Below are 17,638 nucleotides of genomic sequence, written 5' to 3' on the forward strand. Positions count from 1 at the left end.
GTTAGATTGCACTAATTTTAAAGTAAAATGTACAGTTATGAAGTACAGAACTACAGTAATTTAAAACTTCCCGTCCGCACTCCGCACCTAATAATCTCTCAATTATTTGACACTTATGAAAGTTATAAAGGTATGCTTAAAGAGAGTTAGAAGTCTTGAAATAAGCTCAATTATATCAAGATATTTACATTGGAGCTCAAGGATTTAAATATTAATGGTTAATAGGTTGTAACTTTGCATTTAGTTAATTCACTCATATATATCAAAGTCAATTTTCAAAGTCTATATATCATTAAAAATTCATCTTATATCTTAAAATATATTTTAATATCATTGGCATAAATTAAAAAAAAAAGTGGAACAATTTCCTTAAAAATTTTGCTATTTATTTTACATATAATTAATCATGCTTAAAAAATCAATATATAAATATATTAAATGTTAATATTAAAAATTATTTCTCAAAAACATCAATCATACTATAAATCATATATAGATAAGTCAATTTCAATAATATTTTCATTTTCATAGAGCAATTAGATCTAAATTGTTTTCCAAAAGCTGAGTCAATAGAATTCTTTCACAATACATATCCCTTTGAACTGAAAAGCTCTTCTACTCATCATGTAACAGAAAAAGTGCTTCTGAAAACACAATTTTGTAACTTATTTTCACAAAAGAAAACATATTTGAACAATTTATGTGTAAAAAATCAAATAAGAAGCATAAAAAGGCATTAAGAACTAACTACATATTCACCTGAGATGCAAAATCTATGGCTGGAAGAAGAACTAATCATCAGGAACAAGATTCAGAACAATATTATACAGTAAGAATCACCATTTTCTACTGTGTATTGTTGAATAAACTCAGTGTATACCATGTTGGCTGGAATCCATTGCGAGACATCTCCTCCATCCATTTTTCAGCATATTTCCTGCAACCAAGTTTGCAAAAACCATGGACCATAATGTCGAAGGTCCATCGATTGGGCTCATAGCCCTTATCTTTTATCCTATAGAACAAATTGCAAGCAAAGTCCATTCTCCCTGTCAAAAATGATCCCCTTAATAGTACATTATATGTATAAATGTCAACAGGAAAGTGCTCTTCAATCACTTCATCAAAGTTTTGTAGGTTCTCTTTCATTCTGAGACCATTTGAAAATTCTTTAATAAGGTGTCCAATAAGAAGATCTCCTGAATTTGCATCTCTTTCCCAAGCCTTGAGTAGTTTCTGGCCCTTCAAGATATGTAGCAGGAGGACATTGAAGATGAAGGAAGAAACCTGGTGACTGGTTTCCTTGAAATCCTTGATAACTTGAATGACAAGATCATAAGAGTTGGAAGAACACAAAGAACGCACAAGCTCCTCATAGCATTGAAGACTTGGTAGGAGCTCCTTTTCTCTCATCTCCTTCCATATCTCCACAGCATTCTCTGACCTTCCAGCCTCACAGAGACCATCTATGAAAACATTATAGAGCTTCCTGTTCACCATATGTTTCTTCTTTAGAAGGTGGAAGAAGGCGAAAGCATCACCGAAGCGGCCGCTCTTCATATAGCAACGCAAAATCAGAATATCTGTGGATAGGTTGGGCTCTATCCCTGCATTTACCATCCTGTTATACACTTCCATTGCCATTTCAGGTTTCTTGGAGTGTGCAGCTCCGTCGATGATGTAATTGTAGCAAGTCCGGCGATCTTGTCGCTTGATTTCCAACTGTTTGTTCAGCAAATCAAAGACAAGATCAAACATTTCCATCTCACACAAACTACAGACCACCTCCCTGTAAAGGCGCCGGCCTGGCACAAAGCCCAGCTCCTGCATCTGGATGAGCAACCCAGGAGGAAACTGTAACATTCTCAACTTTATAAATGCCCGAATCAAATTGCAGCATGTAGACTTGTACATAGTAATGCCAGCACCAATTCCATCAGCAGTCAAAAGCTCTGAGTAAGCTTCCTTAACTGCACCAATCTTGCACAAAGCTGATACATAGCGAGAGTGGATAGGCGCGGTCGACCTTAATTTCCTTTTCAGAGCTTCGGCGAGTAGACTACGAAGCTTCTCAAGCTTTCCATGTCTGAGGAGGACATTGGCAAGCTGAGTGAAGGTCTGATTACCAGGGAAGTAGCCCTGGTTCATGCAATCCTCTAACACTCTCAGAACCTCGTCGACATTTCCATCTTTACACAGGGCTTTGATGAGATGGTTGTAGACAATTCTCTTTGGTGCGATTCCAATCTCCATCTTCAAACTGTAGAGTTTAATCGCCACATCAACCATTCCAGCTTTGCAGAAAAAGCATAAAGCTGCGTCCATGGTGTGCTGATCTGGGACAATCCCTTCCTCCATCATCTCCACAAGGAGATCACAAACTTCCTCAAGCAAGTTCTGCCTTAGCAACCGCTGAATAATTTGATTGTATTGGAAAGTGTCAAGTAAGTGTTTTTCTGTATCTGTACCTTTCTTCTTTCTCAAAAACTCCATGGCCGCATCAACCTTTCCAGCTGCAAGCAGATGGCTGATCCAAGCGCCATAGGCCTCTGCATTGCTGAACTCATCAACGAACTGACTGGCACATTCGACCTGCCCAGCCTTGCATAAAGCTTGAACAAGAGTTCCTACGGTGCGATCGGCAACCACTCGATGGTCGCAAAGATAGAGCTTGCGGAGATAAGTAGCGGCATCATCCAACCGGCCCTGGCGGCAGAGCCGCTTGACGCGTATGCAAGCCGTGACGGGGCCAGCAAGGCCGCGGGCGTCGATCTGGGTAAAAATAGAATCCGCGAATTCAAAGAGGGATGCCTCCACAAGAGAGTTAAGGAGGACATGGTAGCAGAAGTCGTCGAGGTCGGAGCCATTATATCGCATTCGAGCAAAAAGCTGGAGGGCGCGCTCTGCGGACCCTGTTACAGCGTAGCCGATTACTAGCGCCTGGTAGAATCTGGGATGACCTTTGCTGCCGCTAGTAGCGGCGGCGTCAGCATCAAATGAGAGGGAGAAGTAGCCAGTGGCGGAGAAGCGACGGAGGCATTCCCTGACAAAAGAAACGTGGCGGTGGCGATGGAGGAGGCGGAATATGGCATGGTAGACGGAGCGGGAATGGAAGTAGCCAGGCTGACGGCTGCACCATTCGAAGAAGCGGATACGGAGCTGAAGGAGGGAGCTTGAGGCGTCAGCAGAGGGAGGAACGGTGGAGGGGTGGGGACGGTGGCGGAGAAAACAGAGGACAAAGTCTTCGGAGAGGCGTACGCGGAGGCGGGAGAGGGCGGCGTTGATTGCTGAACTGTCCTCCGAAGAGGCGAAAGCACCGTAAATCTGGTCAAGGAGGTGAGGGAGTGGATCGTGGCCGCGGCGGAACCAGTCGGAAAAGGAGGAGATTATGTACGAGGACTCCAGGTGATCGAGAGGGAGTGGCGTATTCACTTGGGGTGCGAAGCCGAGCGGAACTGCCCCACCGCCTGCTCCAGAGGCCGCTGCTACGGGGGCCGAGTGAAGGAAGGATGACGAAGAAGGGATCAAAAACTTGCGGAGGAGATTCCTGGGCGAGGGTTTGACAAACCCTAGCATTTGAGGCGGCGGCGGAGGTCGTGGAGCTCAGCTTCCTCCCATTGCTAGCCTGACAATAAACAATGGGTGAAAGACTTAGCCATTGGTCAGTGCTTAGTTTGGTGAATTTCAAATGGAAATTCATCTTAGAGCTTAATTTTGAGCATTTTAGAATCATTAGTAATGTGACTATTTATATCTTAATGAAATATTGTCATGTGGCTCTTTGAAAAATAAATTCCAATTAAATTTTTGAGGAGTTTGAAACTCCTAATTTAGTTAAGTTTTATGTATTTAAGAATTGGTTGATTTAATCGATTTCTCAATTTCTAAATATATCACATGCAGTCGTCGTTGCCGCCTATCATGACGGTCAGTCTCGGACACAACCGTATAACTAGAAGCCAACATCATAGTAAACCTCCACCGTCTCTGTCTACTATCATCATCATCACTCGTTGCTGACCACTATCGCCCACAGCCCGGCCCTTATCAGCTGACCACCACTATAAGATATTACACTTTAATTTTCTTGTATGAGTTCTTTTTTTATGAAGATGAGAGATCTATTTATAATTTTCATATAGTGGCATGGCCAGTAAATAGTGAATCAAGAGTATATTGTAAGTGGTTTGAATGGACAATCGATATTGATCCCTTTGATCGTGGACCGTTTACTGGGTATTTGAATATCCTAATGATATCAAAATTCAACGATCTTAGGCTCGTTGGATTCATCTCGTCGAGCCTCTTGATTCAACTACAAGCACGTCACATTCAGAGTTCATTTGTTAATCCAAATTATGGTTTGATCCTTCTAAAGGAGCTTCGGGTCTTCGATTTAAACCCATTTGGGCTTGGATTGAGTCGAATTTGGTGTTGTTGGGTTCGTCTTTTCGAGACGATCAATTTTACAATAACAATAAATTTGCTGATCAGAATTTAATTTTGAAAGTTTTCAACTTAATTTTACCTTGAGATTCTTGCCCTATCAAGTTAAATTTTTGATGATATATCAAGAAGCATCAAGAAATATAATCCATTTCAGAATGGTATGCTTGCTTAACGCTCTAGCTCAGGGATCAATCCTTCTCCCCAACTCGCAGCCAGGATTCGATGCTTTTATCTCCCAACAATTTGTCTTCTTTCTTCTCGCTGCAACGGAGGAGATGAAAGCGAGACCTTTAAGCTAATCTGGTTGGCTTTTGCATTTTCTTTCAATCGGTCATTCCATCTCTTCTTCAGTGAATATTGCGGTCAATATTTAGGGTTTCTCTCACTTTTGTGCAAGGACATCTTAGGTTTTGTTCAGCTTTGAAGCATTTGATGGAAGAAGAGGATTTTTCTTGGCCTTTGAATGGAGAAATTATATCTTTTGAGTAGGTAGCTGGTTTCTATAGAATAGATGAATGGGACTGTGAATGCTTCTGCTCCATCGAAAATGAGTGAGGTATTCGGTATTCCTTTTTATTGCATCAAGATCTGCTGTTTTCAGTGGTTTTTGCAGTACATTTGGACTATTTGGGATCCTTCCTTGGTTCATTAGTTGGTTTTTGTATTCTCTATCCTCCAATTGAAATAAGAATTAACTGTCTTTTTCTTCTATGTTTTTTCAACAGAATTGATCAATGACATTGAATGAAAATTTCCTCCTCCATTGATTGTAGGCTTCTTATCGATCGGTTTTGTTTGGTTTCTTTGATTTGAGCTATTTATGTCGGTTGCATCCATGTTGTCTCATGGAATTTCTAGTTTTTTTTCCCAGTTATCGAGTTCCTTTTCCTCTTCTCTAACATATTTTAGTTGAGAATCTCAATTGTTCTTTCTTCACATCACTCTACTGTAAGTTTTTTTTAAATCTTATGTATCTTCAAAGAGGATTGTACCTTATATGTTTGGCTACTTTTAGTTTCCGGTAGAGATGAACAGTGCAATGCCAATATTGGCGTGGCACTGTTCACCCATGCGATTTTTCCGTCTCAACCGAATTTGGCGAAGAAACACGCAAAAGAGTAGAAAGGCAGTTACCTTCATAGAAGCGCGCAAAATGGAGTTTGATTGGAGATGAATCATGACATTTTTTAATTTCACTGTATTTTGAAGTGAAAAATGAGATTTTCAGTTAGAGATGGCCTCAGGCCCCAATTCTATCTTTTTTATGTTCCTCATTATCTTTGTCTTCTGTTAAAATTTGTGCATGATCAAGTAAGGATTTGTATGATCCCAACAATAATCATTCTTGTGGCTGAAAATCGTGCTTCTTGATTGAACAATTCTAATACTACAAACACAATGCTTGCTTTGTTATAGATGAAATCAATTAACTATCCGTAAGTGATTATAGTTATCACGTTTGATTACAGGTTGCTGTTGAGAGGCTTTCCAATGATAAAGCGGTCAAAGTGATTTTTGTTTTAGGTAATCATAAATCCTTGGATGTTTTGTATGTTGCTTAGGCACCATTTGAAGCTGAATATGCAGGGGGACCTGGCAGTGGAAAAGGTACCCAATGTGCAAAGATTGCCAAACACTTTGGTTTTACACATCTTAGCGCTGGTGATCTCTTGCGGGCAGAAATCAATTCTGGTTCTAAAAATGGGTAATCTGAACTTCGTTTTGTTTTGCAATGTTTAGCTTATTTTGAAGTGATTTTATTGACTTATCTGATTTTTTATTTTGCTCCTGATGTCATTTGATTAGAACCTTGATCGAGAGCATGATAAATGAAGGAAAAATTGTTCCATCAGAATTCACAATCAAGCTTCTGCAACGTGCGATGCTTGAAAGTGGAAATGATAAATTCCTTATTGATGGCTTCCCCAGGAATGAAGAAAATCGTGCTGCATTTGAGAATCTTGTATGTTCTTCAACCTGAATTATATAATTTATCAACTTATGAACATATAAAACCTGTGGTGCTCACTCCATGATTTGATATTGTCAAAATTTTTTAAATTTGTTCATGCCTTAGGAAAAAATAGAGCCAGAGTTTGTACTTTTCTTTGATTGCCCGGTGGAGGAGATGGAAACAAGGATTTTAAATCGCAATCAGGTTTAAAAGTGTATAATCTTGTTATATATTCTCTTTCACTCAACAATCATAATTAACTTGACGAGCTAACTTAGGCTTCGTTTGGGACGGCTTTCTTCTTGCTTTTTAAAACAGCTTTTTAGCACAAAAGTGCTTTCTAGAACAAAAGTTTCTTGAATTTGAAATTTTTGTACTAAAAAACCGTTTTAAAAAGCAGTACGAAAGTTGTCCCAAATGAAACCTTAATTTAATCCAGGGAAGAGGTGATGACAAAATGGAGACCATAAGAAAGCGATTTAAAGTATTCATTGAATCTACCTTACCAGTCATCGAGTTTTATAATTTGAAGGGAAAACTCTACAAGGTAATTGAATATCTTGTAGAACGAGTAGGAAAATTTATTCAAAAATGGAAACGATTCATTTACAAAAAAATTTCTAAATTGCAATGTATCATCATCATCACCATCATGTAAACAGTTGATTATCATCATAATTATGATGATGACAATCATAACTTATGAAGAATTTGTTATTTTGATTAAAGATGGCATAATTTTAAGCATCATGAAAGCAATTATATAGCTCCATACTCTTTCCAAATGGAGACAAATTGTGTAAGCATGGTAACATGCATGGATGTCCATCTCTCTCTTTCCACATTACTTGAAGTTTACAATCTTCCACAATTCTGATAACTTCACAGCTCGTCTGAAAATAACTTGTTTGAACCTGTTAGATTGATGCTTGTAAACCAGCAGACGAAGTATTTGAAGATGTAAAGGCCATCTTTTCCAGATTTAGAGCAAAAGTAAGCTTCTTATCTCAGCAATGCAGCTATTCTCTTCAAATATCATCTCTCTTACCCACACTTGGTTTTTTTTTTGCAGGAAGATTCCTCCCAACAAACAAATATCAGTACAGTCAAGAGATTTGAACTTGTGATGTGCCTTATGAAGAGGTGTTTGTTCCTTAATCTTTCTTTTCTTGAATGGTATCATTAGCTAGAAATAGTCCCTCAACTATTCGTTTATGGTAATTTAATTTTAGAGTATCACATTGCTTCAATTTAATCTCTCAAGAATACAAAATTGATCTAAATTGGTCCCTTTGGGACTAAATTGGGATCAATTTTGTATAATGTAAGAGCTAAATTGGGATCATTTTTATACCACAATTACAACATGATGGATGTTTTGAATCAATTTTGAAGACTGGAGGGACTAAGGTTTCATTTGGGACAGTTTTCTTTCTGCTTTGTTTTTCAAACTGCAATCACAATTTCTATTTGTCCACTACATTTTTATTGTTTAAAAAAAACTTGTTCTACAAAGTTATTTCTACGATAACTTTAAAAAATTACTTTATCTACAACAAGTTCACAAAGCAGTAGAAATCAGTCCCTAGCAATATGACTCTGGAACTAAAATGACCACAATAAATAGTCGGGTGATTATTTTGAGATTTATCTATATGAGATTGTAAGCTATAGTAGTTCACTCATACTTGGCTTGTAATGATGTTTTGCATTTTAACAGGCTGTTTAGAGAAATAAAGAGAATGTGGAGCTGCTTCTTCTGCAAAGCGAGTGCAGGGTTGGAGAACTATTAACTGGAAGAACTTGGTGCATATTATCTGTATATAATTAACCACTGTAAATGTATATAGAGTACCCTACAAGCCTTGTATGCATCTGAGCTTGTGTTACCTATTCATCTATTGAAGAAAGTATGAAATGATTATGTAAGAATCCCAATATTCATATTACCAATAAGCTACTTTCAAAAACAGTAAAAAAGCTATCCAAAATGAAGTCTGAGATTTCTTTTTCTTTTGAGACAGCATTCTTTTGAAAAATTATTCTGTGCGGAAGCTGAATGCAGTCCGGAGACCAATCAAAAAGTGTCACGTCGTCCTTTTATTGTACCCGGCTCGGTACTGCTCGATATCACGGCTAGGTATCGCTCGGTACCACGTCGTACAGACATAGAACTGTATCTGACGTACGCACAGAATAATTTTTCCTTTTTTTCTACTTCTTAAAGCAGAAGCATTGCTTCTTAAAGCAGAATCAATAAGAAAGTTGGCCTGAATGAAACTAAACTAGGTTAGTGGTTGATGATATAGATAGGAAATCAACCTCTAATTAGCATTTAACATAAATATACATTAATTGGGCTTAATTATCCCTTCCAAATACAAATAAATAATATTTTTAAAAAATTACATTAATTTATATTAATCATTAATCAAAATTTATTAAGAATAAAATTAAAAATTAAAATTTATTTTGAACATAATAATTAATTAGTTCTATATTATATTTATCTTAAAATAAATTCAATTTTAAATTTAAATAGATTTAGTCACGATTAATAATTAAAAAAAAATTATTATATTTTATCTTAAAATAAATTCAATTTTAAATTTAAATAGATTTAGTCACGATTAATAATTAAAAAAAATTATTATATTTTATCTTAAAATAAATTCAATTTTTTTATTATAGTAAATGGTATAATAATAATAAAAAATAATAATAATAATAACAATGGTTTTCTGCCCACTTATGGAATCGGGAATGCCCACACAGAATGTAGTAATCAGTAGGTTTTGAAGGGTTTCGTCCGCCGTCGCCGCCGGACAGCAGCCGCTGGAAAGTGGAAGCAAGATGCAGCGGTGGTTAGCAAAGCTCGGCCGTCCTCTTCTCTCATCTTCCCTCCATGTCTTTCCTTCTCGATCTTCGAATCCCGTACCTGTTCGGTTGTTTTCCTTAATCAGATCCATTAACTCTTCCGTTACCCCGTACGTCCCGATCTGCCCCTCAAGGCTGATTGCGCATTCTTCGCCAGTCTTCCCGGTATGATTTGAATTTCTTTTCACTGTGATTCCTATCAGAAATACTCGATCTTTTGTAGCGCTTTGTCGATTATATGTCTATGCTTGCTCAAAGGTTTGTTTTTGATTTTGGAGAAGGTCCAGGTTTTGCAGTCCCGGCACTTGGCGACCAAGAAGGTAAAGAGGTCGAGGGCGCCGGACACGCCTGTGGTATCGAAAGTTAAGAAGTACAAGTTGAAAGCTTACTCGTAGGTTTGATCTTATCGTCTTTTCTATCTCTTCAGAATTTTGTCAGAGCTTCTGCTATTGAATCTGTTGATTCATTATTTGGTTAGTTATGTGATTTGAGATTTTTAGGTCATTCAAGTACCGGTTTAGGACGATGAATGATGGTCTGATCCGGCGGTGGCGGGCTGGGAAGAGGCATAATGCCCATTTAAAGGTGTGTCTTCTGGTTCATTTTTTTGGAACAGCATGTGTACAGTTTAGAAGAAACAGAAAATCTGAATAAATTTACCGAATTTTCCCTGCTATTTTTGTGCTTCTTCTGATAAATGAACGTTTTTCCTGCTAATGATGAAGGAATCTGGAATATTGAAAGTGAACTCTTACAATCTATGAGGAAGGAATTTGTAATTCGGAAGATTTTGCTAAAATTTCAAAGCCCTTTGGAAATGCCAATGGTGCAATGGTGATAATAATGAGGGTCTTTTATAACTTTTGTTGAAGACTACTTAAGAACAAGTGCAATATTATTGATGCTTCTCTGGAACAAATAATAATGATCACATATACTTGTTTTTTGAATTGCATGCAAAATCATGTGAAATGAAAGAAAACTTATATCCCCACCTGGCTGAACCACCTGAGTCACTTTCTTCACCTCTATTGAACAATCGAAGAGTTCATGGAGCCTTGGGGGTGGTCAAGAATATTTTAAGAATGTATGATGCTTCCTTGCTCAAATTTGATGAAGATAGATGGCATTATTTGCAAAAACTAAAAAAGAATTCTTCCTTGTTATGAGAGGAGCAATTTGAAGCAAAGTCATGAGATGAAGTGGGTCATAAAGGTAAGGAAAAATGGTAAGAAAGCAGTCCCAAACGAAGCCTTGGTCTTTTTGTGAGTGCTTTGAGATGTTAACTCTTTAAAAACTATGTTTGATCAGTGCTTTGAGATCTAAACTCTTTAAAGACTGTGCTTTATCAGTTAAGATATTTTATGAATCAAGCAATTTTACCTTTGATTTTGATCTTAAGTGATGCGGAGCATTTTAACTTAAAATTTTCATTAGGTTATTTGATTTAGTTTGTTACATGTTTCTAGAATCTTGTAGGTTTCTCTAGATTTCTCTATTTGATTAGTATATATAGAATGATGTAAGAAGAATGAAGGTATTGATGAATATTACACCTTTTTGAAGCTTGGTGCTTGTGTTTGTTACCTGGATTGAGAATTCCTTTTAGCAGGTCCGATTCTTCTGTCAATCCACTACATCATTAAGTCTAAAATTTTACCTTATTTGTTGAATCTGCAGATGAGAAAGTTTTTGATGGTATGTGCAGTCAAAAACCTTGTTCTTGAACAAGGAGAAAATGTTAAAGCTTTCATCCACACTGAAAGATTATAGAATTCTACATTCTTCTGTTCATTTGAATCGACTAATACTTATTTTTCTATCGTATTGCAGTCGAAGAAATCAAAAAGGAGACTCAGAAAGCCTGAAATTGTTCATTTGGCCTATGCCAAAGTGATGAAGAAGCTGAATTTTACTGGATAGAGTTCTGTAGTTCTGTTGTTTCCAGCCTTATTAGTTCTCCAGAATTTCACAAAAAGGAGTACTATCTTTCCTTCAACTCTTAGAACATCTTCAGAAAAATAATATTTAGTACGAGAATTTACCTTTGTGTTTTGTTATTTCTTTTAGCCAATTTGTTCTGTTTGTCCAGCTTATGTAGTGCCAACACCAAGTCAATGTAGAAGGTTAAGGCTTTGTTTGAGATCATTTTTTTACTGCTTTCTAAAGCAATATTATAGTAAAAAAATATTTTGAACTAAATATTTTTATACTAAAAAGTTGCTTCAAAATACATTAAGGAAGCCGCCCCAAATGAAGCCTAGCCTAAGGCTTCGTTTGGGACGACTTTTTTACTGCTTCATAAAACAGCTTTTTAGTACAAAAATTAAACTAGAAAACTGCTTTAAGAAGTAGAAAAAAAGTCGTTCCAATAATATGTAAAACTTTAAAAAAATTAATTTTTTTGCAATCGTGTCATGATCATCTTTATAAAGAATTACAGTTGCTTCCAACAAATTCCTAATTTGTAAAAAAAAAATTCTAGCCGTTAATGCTTGACTATATTATATAATCTCATTTAATGAATCAAATATGAATAAGAATATATTTGATTTGTTCTACATGGTAATTAAATAGGTATGTATGTACATGTTAGATCATCTTCAATTGAAATGCATATGGTGATATGCAGTTCGTTATTCGTTCCATTCGAATGATGAATTGTATGTCAAAATTTGATAGGTGAACAGTGCGACTCTAATATTGACATCGTACTATTCACATACGCTAATTTTTTGTGTTACGGAATTTGGAGTAGAAGCGCATGAAAGAGGAGAAAGATGTCTACTTTCGATTGGAGATGAATTATTGTATTTTGTAGTGGAAAATGAGTTTTTCGGTTGGAGATACCCTTAATTTAATCATATTAGTGTCAAGTGAATGTTATTTGGTTAAAAAAGATTAATAAGAAAAAAAATGTAAATTAATTTGTATTTTGATTTATTAATGTTTAAAAACTATTATGTACTTTTAAAATGAAAGCTCAATTTGAAGCAACATGTCAATGTATTTTTTATTATTTTGAATAAGATATTAAGTATTGACTAATAATAATTAAAGTTTTAATCTTAAAATCTAAATAGAATAATAATTATTAGGTAAATGTAAAATTTATGATGCAAATAGAATAATTATTGTAATAATTAGCAATTCATTGTTCAAAGTTTTATCAATTAAGTCATTTTGAGTTAGGAAACTGAAGTTTCCTAAAAAAAAGAAAAAAAAAAGTTTCTTTCACGGGTTGACCCGAACCCGAATTTTTCGTGTCGGATTCGGGTCGGGTTAGCGGGTCGTGTCAGGAATTGACAGCCCTATTTCCACCGCAAATTCTCTTTCTAGAAGAGTGGAACTCGTCCTTCCTGTACGTACTCTTCCTCTCCGTCGCGTTGGTTTCCATTTGCTTCTTTTCCAAGTCAAGTTGCGATTTTTCTTCCTCTTCGGATGTAAAAGGGTCTCGGCTAGGGTTCAAAGGAGCATTTTTGTATCTGCATCTCAGCTCTAGTTATTCGCGGCAGCAACGACGATGTCGGTGAGTGATTCTCTCACAGATCCCAACTTTCTTCTTTTTGTTCTCTTTTTATGCGATTTATTTGGGGAAATTGGCTCCTCGTTTGAATTATTAAGAAACTGTTTTGGTTTTCTTTGACTTTGGAAGCCTCGGTGTGATTTGACTTATGGATGCCGTTGAGCGCTTTAATCTTTCATTTGGACTGAAAGTAGCAATAGATTTACTGATGAACACTAGTTTTTAGGCCTTGGATCCGTTAATGTTGAGAAATACAGAAGTTGGAGTCTGAGAATTACATCAGGATATCTTGGCAGCATTGATTAGGATATTAACGTTTGCCAAACGCTATTCAATCTAGAGTTTGATTTCCTAGGATTGCAAATTACCTACTGAAAGTCATGGATAATCGTATAAAAAAGTGTAGAACTAACAATTTGCCAAATATTTAAAAACTATGCTGTGAAATTTGTATGAGTAGAATATGAGAACATACAAAAGAGTCTAAAACACCGAAATTTTAAGTAGGGTGATGATATCTTTCTTCATGAAGAAAAATATTCTCAACTTGTTCGACTCTTGAATGGACTCTAATAAGCCTTCCAAATTCAAGTTTCCTCTATCTAGAAGCTCTCTTTTTGTTCCCCTCTATCTTACTGAGAGATTATTACGTGCGGAGTCCGGATTGGAGAACTGTCCGGATTTTGTGAGGGTGCGCAATAAAAGTGCAATAACTGCGCACACTGCTCTTTTACTGTGTACACTTTCATAATCCGGACACAGCTCTGGTCCGGACTCCGCACGTAATAATCTCCCCTATCTTACTAAAATTTAGGTTTGCTTATTTATTTTTTATTTTTTTTTATAGAACTATCTATAAATTGATCAGTTTTATGTTGATTGGAGTTGCTGTTCCATTATGTTGTTATAACAAACATTGTATGTTACCATATGAGCTTTGTTAGGAAAGTGTAACCATTATTCTAAACAAATTTATGATGCAGGTAAGGACTGTCAAAGTGAGCAATGTTTCTCATAGTGCAACTGAACAAGATATCAATGAGTTCTTTTCCTTCTCGGGAGATATTGATCACGTTGAACTGAAGAGGTTTTCTTCATGTTTATATATGATGATTGTGGTTTTATTATATATGTAGATTCCAATTTAATGTTTGTTTTTCCAGCTTTGATGAATGGTCTAGAGTTGCTTATGTCACCTTCAGGGATTTCCAGGGAGCTGAGACTGCATTGCTTCTATCGGTGTGTTCCCTTATCTTTACATGAAGGTCTTTCTAATTAATAGCTTTATTTGAGATGTGTGTAATCAGCCATGGTTGTTGTAAGTTTATCTTATAATTAGTTGTGTTATTTATGTTCAAATCTAGAAAACAACAGGTTTCCATATATTCAAAGGTCTTTACAACAACAACAACAACATCAAGCCTTTGTCCCACTAAGTGGGGTCGGCTACATGAATCTTTTTTTGCCATTGTATATTGTTAAAAGTAAAATTCTCATTTAAATCTAATAAAGAAAGATCATTTATAATATTTTATAACCAAGTCTTTTTAAGTCTACTTCTACCTTTCTTAACATAAGTCAAAATGTCAAATCTAATACCTCAACTTTCCTAACCGGGTCATCGGAAGGCCTCCGTTTAATGTGACCCAACCATCTAAGGATTAAGGCGACTCTCTCTAATCTTATCTTCCACTGGAGATACTCCAACCTTTTCACGTATATGCTCATTTCGTATCCCATCTCTAAGGGTAAAGCCACTCATCCACCTAAGCATCCTCATCTCTGCAACACTTAACTTAGTATTAAGCTTTTCTTTAAATGGCCTAATTAATAATTTTATTTGGGATGTGCGCAATCAGCCATGATTTATTTATGTTAAAATCTGAAAAAGAACAGCTTTCATATATTCAAATTGCAAAGTGCATGCCATTATCCATAGAATTTCTACTTGCAGGTTTGTGACAGTCTCTTTATTCATTACGAGTTGTTGAGAAATAGATGAAATCAAACACTAAAAATGAAAAGAACATAAAATATTCCAAATTTCATTGCTAATAGTTGAAGGATGTGAAAAGAAAATTTGAATTGTCATCTGATGTTACTGACTTTTCTTCAAACTTAGAAAAATACAGAATCTCTGCTTAGAAACTTCTTGTTCTCTAAGCTTTAAAGTTTGAAGAAATAATTCAGCTTTTCTTGTATTACAAATGTATTTTTTTTATTTCCTTGTGTATCCATTCCTTGAATGATATTCCTTTTCAATGACTCAGGGTGCTACTATAATTGATCAATCTGTCATCATCACAAGTGCTACAGATTATCAGCCTCCACGCACCATGTCACTCCCTCCACCAGTATGAATCCATCTATGCTTTATAACTTTAGTTTTCACTGTCTAACAACAAAGAAATAAAATAAAACAAAATTTCTTATGTAGTATGAAGAGAGCAAATCAACCAATGGCTCGCCGTCCGTTGTTCGAAAAGCCGAAGATGTCGTTACAACCATGCTGGCGAAAGGTTTTGTTTTGGGCAAAGCCCCTGTCGACAAAGCGAAATCCTTTGACGAGAAGCACCGGATAACATCGACGGCGACCGCCAAGGTTGTTTCTTTGGATCGAAAAATTGGGCTAAGCGAGAAGATTAGTGCAGGTGCTTCAGCTGTGAATGGGAAGGTCAGGGAGGTGGACCAGCGATTCCAGGTATCTGGGAAAACCAAATCAGCCATTACAGTTGCTGAACAGAAGGTGAGTAGTGCAGGTTCAGCAATGCTGAAGAACAAGTATATCTTCAGTGGGGTATCATTTGTAACTGGTGCTTTCAGCAAGGTTGGTCAGGCTGCTAGTGATGTGGGATCAAAGACAAAAGAAAAGGTTATGGCTGAGAAAATGAAGAAGGGGACTTTCTGATAAGATCTTGATACTTCTAAATATATTATTAGTTTGCTATTTGTTTTTTTTTTTTTCATTATCTAATTTTGGATTAAGATAATTGATATGTTGTTGAAAAGTATTTTGATCGGCACAAATTTCTATGCATATTTGAATTGAAAATTTTCAAAATTAAATTGAGGGTCATTTAAACTCCGAGTTCACTAAATGTATAGTCGAGCAGAACGTTTGGATGAGATGAACCAAGAATGCTAAAAGTGGTCCAATTTGAGTTTGAATGAGCCCAGATTGAAGTGAAATTGGAAACTTCAAGGCACTAATTGATGATCGAACAATCTTTAAATCTTACATGCTTATAGTTGAATTGAGAATCTTGACAATATGAATTTAATGAGTCCAACATCACTTAATTTCGGTATCAGTAGGGCACTTTATTCTTGAAGGAATGATATATGATCGATGGAATTAATATAGGTTGTTTGATGAATTGTTTCAGATTTTCTCCATATTTATAATACATGTCATTCTAAAAAATTTATAAATAACCATACTCTCTATATGAAGGCAGGAGTTGGAGCTTGGACTTATGCTTAAGATTCAAAAGAGCTTAGAAACGTGAAGAATTATGAAGCTGTACTCGAGCATCATCTAACCATCATTGTCGAGCAACTGTCTGATCGTTGTCATTAGGCCATCACCCGATTGCCATCGTTGAACCACCTATTTATTATTGCCATTGTACCACTACTTGGACATTGCTCGACAGCGACTTTCAGTACATTGCCCAACCATCGTCATTGGACTATTGCTTGATCGTCGTTGTTAGAACACTGCCTTGTCGACCCCATCAAAACATCACTAGATTACCATTGTCGCACTGTTATCGCTAATTATAGTCCTACGACCACCATTATTAGACCTATAGGATCACAATCCAGTTCAGACTAGTTGACCTGATTGGTAAATCTTTGAATTTTTTAGTTCTGAACTCATTTGCATGTCTTTGAGTGTTTCAATGCATGAAATGATGACATGTGTTCTAGAATGAGTCATAAGATTTCGATGTGAATTCCAGTAAAATTTGAGAAACATTATTATTTGAGCGTCTCAGCAATGGATATGCGAGCGCCTCAGTGCAGCTAAAGTACTAGAGGCCAAACAGTGACATTGCAGCACTCCTGACTCTAGAATAGGATATGGCATGACTTGTGTGATATCATATCATATCGGGTCGGGTAGTGACAACCATCACTTGACTATATTCCTTCAGCCTCCATCGCCCGCTACGGTCCTTTAACCACCGTCACTCAATTACGGTCATCTTACCATCGTTGTCCGATTACAACATCTATTGTACAATCTTATGATATTTGTCGCCTGGATACATCGGCATCTGCTAATTTTATCACCTACCGTTACAAACAATGTCAATGCGTGCTATCGTTTATGAGATCGATGCATACTATCGACACCTATGACTCTCAACAAGTATCATCCATTGCTACATCAATTTCATAAGAAGCGATTTACGATTAGGGGCAACCTTAGCACCAAACAAGTTATTTGATCTAATATTTTTATATGCATCTAAGACAATATTGCTAATAATATTTTTTCTTGAAGCTTTTATAAAACATGAGAGATTTTTTCAAGGAAGTCTCAAATATTTTTAATGAATTATATACATTAGTGAGCTAATTATGAGAAAAAAAAATATTTAAATAAATAATTTATGATGGTGTGTAATTAATAAATTAACGCACGATGAATTATATGAACTATGAAGCACGCTTAATCCACCTTTGCGTACGCTATGATCATTCTTCGCATTGGATCAAGGACGGTTCTTCAAACAGCGAACATTGAAATTTTCTTACGTGGCAAAAATAGATTAGGTATCCTTAAAACCCGGCGCACTTCTCGCTGAGCCACCGCCGCCCTC

At 36.2% G+C, this 17,638-nt stretch overlaps 4 protein-coding genes across 8 annotated transcripts; 3 read left to right on the forward strand and 1 right to left on the reverse strand.

Annotated features, from left to right (window-relative positions):
- Positions 1-846: 846 nt before the first annotated feature.
- On the reverse strand, positions 847-3,576 carry LOC110101701 (pentatricopeptide repeat-containing protein At1g71210, mitochondrial). The gene has a single exon (XM_020829699.1). The coding sequence runs from the start codon at positions 3,574-3,576 to the stop codon at positions 847-849; it is 2,730 nt and encodes a 909-aa protein (XP_020685358.1).
- Positions 3,577-4,613: 1,037 nt separating this feature from the next.
- Positions 4,614-8,398, forward strand: LOC110101710 (UMP-CMP kinase 3). Of its 4 annotated transcripts, XM_020829714.2 has the most exons (10): positions 4,619-4,752; positions 4,857-5,005; positions 5,919-5,973; positions 6,037-6,154; positions 6,256-6,412; positions 6,527-6,607; positions 6,843-6,950; positions 7,325-7,396; positions 7,476-7,546; positions 8,124-8,398. In XM_020829714.2, exons 2-10 carry the CDS (start codon positions 4,961-4,963, stop codon positions 8,194-8,196), a joined length of 780 nt encoding a protein of 259 aa, XP_020685373.1. In that variant the 5' UTR covers positions 4,619-4,752; positions 4,857-4,960; the 3' UTR covers positions 8,197-8,398. The 4 variants fall into 4 exon arrangements, with proteins under 4 accessions (XP_020685374.1, XP_028552414.1, XP_020685373.1 ...); XM_028696582.1 differs by lacking the exon at positions 4,619-4,752 and having other exon boundaries at positions 4,955-5,005; positions 6,050-6,154; XM_020829715.2 differs by lacking the exon at positions 6,843-6,950 and having other exon boundaries at positions 4,614-5,005.
- Positions 8,399-9,138: 740 nt separating this feature from the next.
- On the forward strand, positions 9,139-11,423 carry LOC110101711 (50S ribosomal protein L35, chloroplastic). 2 transcript variants are annotated; one of them, XM_020829717.2, is made up of 4 exons: positions 9,139-9,445; positions 9,568-9,671; positions 9,781-9,865; positions 11,114-11,423. In XM_020829717.2, exons 1-4 carry the CDS (start codon positions 9,257-9,259, stop codon positions 11,201-11,203), a joined length of 468 nt encoding a protein of 155 aa, XP_020685376.1. In that variant the 5' UTR covers positions 9,139-9,256; the 3' UTR covers positions 11,204-11,423. The 2 variants fall into 2 exon arrangements, with proteins under 2 accessions (XP_020685376.1, XP_020685375.1); XM_020829716.2 differs by having other exon boundaries at positions 9,140-9,445; positions 9,562-9,671.
- A 1,204-nt stretch (positions 11,424-12,627) lies between these two features.
- On the forward strand, positions 12,628-15,814 carry LOC110101673 (binding partner of ACD11 1). The gene is made up of 5 exons (XM_020829669.2): positions 12,628-12,809; positions 13,790-13,893; positions 13,970-14,045; positions 15,077-15,160; positions 15,244-15,814. The coding sequence occupies exons 1-5, from the start codon at positions 12,804-12,806 to the stop codon at positions 15,712-15,714; spliced, it is 741 nt and encodes a 246-aa protein (XP_020685328.1). The 5' UTR covers positions 12,628-12,803; the 3' UTR covers positions 15,715-15,814.
- The last annotated feature ends 1,824 nt before the right edge of the window (positions 15,815-17,638 follow it).

This window comes from Dendrobium catenatum, unplaced genomic scaffold (assembly GCF_001605985.2).
Source record: "Dendrobium catenatum unplaced genomic scaffold, ASM160598v2 fragScaff_scaffold_772, whole genome shotgun sequence".
NCBI lineage: Eukaryota > Viridiplantae > Streptophyta > Magnoliopsida > Asparagales > Orchidaceae > Dendrobium > Dendrobium catenatum.